Genomic DNA, 5320 nt, shown 5'->3' with positions numbered 1-5320 from the left:
CAGCCAACCATAGTACCATAAACACACATTACAAATCATAATTATAGCTTTCATTTCCAATAGGAATCACAATTTCTAATCTTCTAGATTAAATTCCAATTGTGATTCTAGGATTTGAAAAGTCCTTTTAAGGGATCTTCTCTTTTACTAATCCCCATCTCACCCTCCAATGACATCTTCAATTCTGTGATAAGAGTTATGACAAAGAAAGTAATGATCTTGCAGTTAAATTTAACTTAAAAGAATTGAACGATTGAGATTTCAATATATTATGCGACAAACACTTAATCATCAATTTGACATGTTAACTTGATTCAATAGACTTATTGTAGGTTGATTTTTTTGCGTTTTGTTTCTTTGATATTAGTGTTATATATATATATATATATATATATATATATATATATATATATATATATATGCAATAATATTTATATGTTATATATATGTCCCACTTGTGTTCTAACACTTACCTCTCCTAGACAACCCTTCATATAAATTCTTCAATCAACAAAAGGAATATATATAGGCATATCAACATCTCTCTCACTCTCTCTCTCTCTCACTCTCTCTCTCAAACACCCACACAAGCATTCATTGATGAAAATGCTGATTGTAGCCTTGTAGTTCTGAGTTCTTCTTGCTCATCTTCTGGTTTTTTAATTACCCATCATTGATCACACAGGAGAGATTCAAGAAAAAAAAAAGGGATAGAAATACTCATTCTGGTTAGCGGATAAGACCCTTCTTAATCTTCCCCAATGTTTAAGGAAAATTCCCACCAGAGAGACCTAATCTATCCCTTTAGATAAGAGAGAAAATTTATCCACTAAATCTGGGCACTTAGCTGGTGATCTCTACTATACCCTCTCTCCTACAAAAATAAACACGTTTTTTTTTTTTGGTTGAATGAGTTCTCTTCAGTTTCTCTTTCTTAAACTGAACAAGCTTTAAAATTTGAAATTGAAGCTCCCTATATATTATTTACGTCTAATACTTCTTTTTATTTATCGAAATATATATATATATACTGGGTGGTAGTAGTAGTAGTAGAAGACGTAGTAGTAGAAATAGTTGGTCGGGGTTGTTCTTGTTCTTGTATTGTTCATGGACTGCTTGAGAGAAATAGAAGGCAAACAAGCTCATGATCCTATATTCATTGAAAAAATGAATAAATCTTCAACACGCTGTGTATGCGTCCCTGGTCCGGTGATCGTCGGGGCAGGCCCGTCGGGGCTAGCCGTGGCAGCTTGCCTGAAAGAAAGAGGTGTACCGAGTACGGTCCTAGAGAGATCCAACTGCATAGCATCTTTATGGCAGCTAAAGACTTATGATCGCCTTCGGCTTCACTTGCCAAAACAATTCTGCGAGCTTCCTCTCATGGGGTTCCCTACTGAATTTCCAACTTACCCTAGTAAGCAACAATTTATTGACTACTTAGAAAAATATGCAGAAAAGTTCGATGTTAGGCCACGGTTCAATGAGACTGTGTCACACGCAGAATTTGATCAAGTTCTTGGATTTTGGCGCGTGAGGACTGTTGGGCCAAAGGTGGAGGAAACGGAGTATGTGTGCCGGTGGGTGGTGGTGGCCACCGGAGAGAATGCAGAGGCCGTGGTGCCAGAGATTGAAGGAATGGGTGAATTTGGAAGCGATATAAGACATACAAGTTTGTATAAAAGTGGAGAAGAGTTTACAGGAAAAAGGGTTTTGGTGGTTGGATGTGGGAATTCAGGAATGGAGGTTTGTCTAGATCTATGCAATCATAGTGCCAAGCCTTCACTTGTGGTCAGAGATACGGTGAGTTAACTCTTCTTTAATCTTATTTTCTATTTCCCTTTTCCTCTCTCTCTCTCTCTCTCTCTCTCTCTCTCTCTCTCTCTCCCCTTAAAGCATCAAAAACCAAACCCTTGAAAGGTTGTATAAGCCTTTTGTCAATTCAATTCTAGAATCCTTATGAGGAAAAAAAGGGCAGTTTTCGCTGAATATAAGATACCCATAATGTTTTTTTTAAAGTTTCCCTAAAAATTTAGCATAAATGAGTAAAACCCAGATTTTTTTTTCAGAATTTCTGAAATTTGCAAAGTAATGCCTGAAAGATTTTCAAGCAAAACCCACTTCAAAAGTTTAGCTGCTTGGCGTAATGTATTAATTTGTGCCATTGGCTTCAAGTTCCAACAGGAATTTGTTCACAGAAAGAAAATTTAGTGGATCTATATTTTTAAATATAGAAAAGGAAAAAATTGCTTTAACTTTCACTTTCTTGGGATACCCAAGCATGCGCAACATTGGTCAGAATCATGTAGGATCTTGTATAAAAATGATGACAATCATGCATCTTTCTTTCCTTTACCTCAAGAAGCATGGTCTCCATGGCCCGGAAGGAAGCAATTTTAGCCCATCTTGCGTTTCAAATTTTCATTTTATATATTCTCAACTGTTCTGAAGGTGCATATTCTACCAAGAGAGATGCTGGGAAAATCAACTTTCGGGCTGTCGATGTGGTTGCTAAAGTGGCTGCCCATGAGGCTTGTGGATCGGTTCCTGCTGGTAGTGTCAAGGTTGATGCTCGGAGATACGGCGAGATTGGGATTGGAGCGGCCACAATTGGGACCCCTTGAACTCAAGAACTTGTCCGGGAAGACCCCAGTATTAGATGTTGGGACACTGGCCAGAATCAAAAGTGGAGACGTTAAGGTACTTTCCTAATTATCATGTATATCACATCACTTTTCATTCTTTTGCTCTCTGGCAGCTAAGTGCTTGATGGATCCCTCCCTTTTGTTACTGTTTCAAACAATCGTACCATTTGCTTTTCTTGATTTCATAGGCTCTGTCTCTTAGCCTCACCCTTTTTGTTTCCTTTTATTTTTATTTTTTTTTTAAATAATAAAATGAACCCATTGATCTTTGTAGCTCCAAGATACCAGTACTTGAAAGATTTTTTTTTTTTTCATTGTGAAATTTCTGAATTGGACACTATGGTGTAGGTATGTCCAGGTATTAAGAGGCTGAAACGACATAGTGTAGTTTTTGTTAATGGGAAAACGGAGAACTTCGATGCCATTATCTTAGCAACAGGTTACAAAAGCAATGTACCATCTTGGCTAAAGGTAACCTTTTTCATTTCTTTTTTTAATTTTAATGTATTGATTCTTAAGGATATGTTATGTTATAATTTCTGCACCAAGTTCAAAAGTTTTCTTTTTAAAAAATTAAAAAAAAATAAATAAAGAATAATATGGGCTTGAATTGAATTGTCAGGAAGGAGACATGTTCTCGGAGAAAGATGGGTTGCCAAGAAGGCCATTTCCAAATGGGTGGAAAGGTGAGTGTGGGCTATATGCAGTGGGGTTCACTAAACGTGGAATTCTTGGTGCTTCAATCGATGCCAAGAGAATAGCTGAAGATATTGAAAGGTGTTGGAAAGCAGAAGCAAAACATTCTATGGCCTTTGCTAGGTCACTTCTGCCTCTGTCATCACCATGAATTTTTGGTTTTTGAATTCTATATATATCTATATATAGAGAGAAGATTTCTTTTGGAGTATTATAGGAGATTGGAGGGTTTTTCTTCTATGGTGCCAATTGACACAATGTTGGCACCAAAGTTAGTGCTTCTCCAATAGAGGAAATGAACAGAAAAGAAAAAAAAAAGGAAGGTATAAAGGGTGACAGTCATAGCTGGGAGAAGCCTTAACTTTTCAAAATGACACCAGCTCAAAGGCCTTAGGAAGGAGGAAAATTTTTTTATAAGAAAAGAAGGTTTGGTGTGGTTTTGTGGGGGACCTCAGCTATTGTGTACATCTTGTACATTACCATTTTTCTCTAGTTAGGTATGACTTTTTACAGAGGGAAAAGAGAGGAGGAGGTGGTAGGTTGTTTGGTATTTGTTTGCTAAGTGCTATGATTGTGCTTAACCTTTTAATTTCATCATCTTCCATGGGGTTTGGGATCTCTTTTTGGGGAGTATATAACATTCTTATGTTTTCCCTAATCTTGGCCTTCTTCAATATGCTTCATTTTTCCCATTTTTTAGGTTTTTTTTTCTCCATTTTGGTTGTGTTTCATGGTAACTTCTAAGGAAACATGACTTCTAATGGAATCCTTAACTTACAATTTTGTGACTCTATTTCCTTTTTTTTTTAGTCCTCTTCTCTTGCCATTAGTGAATTTTCTATACTCTTTCTTGAGAGCTTCTCATGTGCTAATTTATTCCACCACCAGCAGCAGCAGCAATCAGGACCACCAATTTCAGCATTTGAAGATCACCAAAAAAAAAAAAAATCTTATTAAATGAAAAGAAATGACCATATAACTCATTGTTCTCTTGTTCTCTTATAATTTATTTCCCTTCAGAACTGATATGTGCGCTCTGTGCACCATCAACTTGTAAAATCAATCCATTAAAACTCAATCCTCAATGACGCATTTGGTTTCAAACAGTAGTAAGCATAAAATCAACCTTTTTCAAAAGGTCATCTTTCGAAATTCCATCACCCTTTATAGAAGAGCAGCTCGTCAAGGCTTAAGCTCCATTTTTAGGCAATTATTACATCAACTAAGCAATGAATTTTCTTTCAACTTTGACAGGAGAGTTAAGCATTAGCTATGTTCTTTTGATCATCCAATTGAGCAAGTGCTTAAGCATATATGCAAGGAATGGCCTTTCCTTTTTCAGGGTGAGTGACTTGAAATAGGCAAGCAAATGTGATCATATTCTAGGAATCTTCTTAATCAAAAAGTAAATATACAGTGCTTTTCTCTTATATATCAAGTAAATAGGAGACCCACCTGCTGTCATTATTTTTATCAACCTGAAAAGTTCAACAGTTTGGGCAAAAATAAAAAGTGCAACTATGAATCATCTCAGGAAAAAAAAAATCATGATAGTAAGCACTAACAACTTGATTAGTGTGTATATTGTCAAGTTTAAATTTTTAATTTTTTATATTAAAAAATTGATACTCAAGTATTGAATTAATAATCCAACATTAATCATTTATTCAAAAATAATTCCCAAATAAATAAATAATTATATTATGCATTATAATTATCTTATCCCAATCTTGGAAGTGTGTAGACTTAAAGAAATAAATAATTAATTAAACCAAGTAACAATTTTTTTTTTGTGTAAGAAATAAGTTCTCCTTACTAATTATTAGTATTTCTCCCAAACTAAATTGGTGAAAGTCTTTTCTCTATCAAAAAATAATTCTCCTTGGAAATAAGGAGTATTCAAACATTTGCAATAAGTCTTTTCTTTGTTAAGACTTTTGAATTACATAAAATAATCTAACTCATACATCATATGTTAAAAG

At 35.1% G+C, this 5320-nt stretch overlaps 1 protein-coding gene across 2 annotated transcripts; it reads left to right on the top strand.

Annotated features, from left to right (window-relative positions):
• The first annotated feature begins 480 nt into the window (after positions 1 to 480).
• LOC131170579 (indole-3-pyruvate monooxygenase YUCCA6-like) lies at positions 481 to 3996 on the top strand. 2 transcript variants are annotated; one of them, XM_058129908.1, is made up of 4 exons: positions 481 to 1800; positions 2449 to 2697; positions 2991 to 3113; positions 3265 to 3996. In XM_058129908.1, exons 1-4 carry the CDS (start codon positions 1108 to 1110, stop codon positions 3487 to 3489), a joined length of 1290 nt encoding a protein of 429 aa, XP_057985891.1. In that variant the 5' UTR covers positions 481 to 1107; the 3' UTR covers positions 3490 to 3996. The 2 variants fall into 2 exon arrangements, 1 of the variants encoding a protein (XP_057985891.1); XR_009141371.1 differs by having other exon boundaries at positions 487 to 1800; positions 3001 to 3113; positions 3265 to 3402.
• Positions 3997 to 5320: the final 1324 nt, after the last annotated feature.

This window comes from Hevea brasiliensis, chromosome 11 (genome assembly GCF_030052815.1).
Source record: "Hevea brasiliensis isolate MT/VB/25A 57/8 chromosome 11, ASM3005281v1, whole genome shotgun sequence".
NCBI classification, from domain to species: domain Eukaryota; kingdom Viridiplantae; phylum Streptophyta; class Magnoliopsida; order Malpighiales; family Euphorbiaceae; genus Hevea; species Hevea brasiliensis.
Note: the sequence above shows the minus strand (reverse complement) of the source record. Positions and strands in the feature narration are given on the sequence as shown.

Bases quoted from the DNA above. Each gene is read 5' to 3' on its own strand.
- LOC131170579 (XM_058129908.1), top strand. From the start codon at position 1,108: ATGGACTGCTTGAGAGAAATAGAAGGCAAACAAGCTCATGATCCTATA. The intron at 1,801-2,448 runs GTGAGTTAACTC...ACTGTTCTGAAG, and splicing joins CACTTGTGGTCAGAGATACG to GTGCATATTCTACCAAGAGA. The intron at 2,698-2,990 runs GTACTTTCCTAA...ACTATGGTGTAG, and splicing joins TCAAAAGTGGAGACGTTAAG to GTATGTCCAGGTATTAAGAG.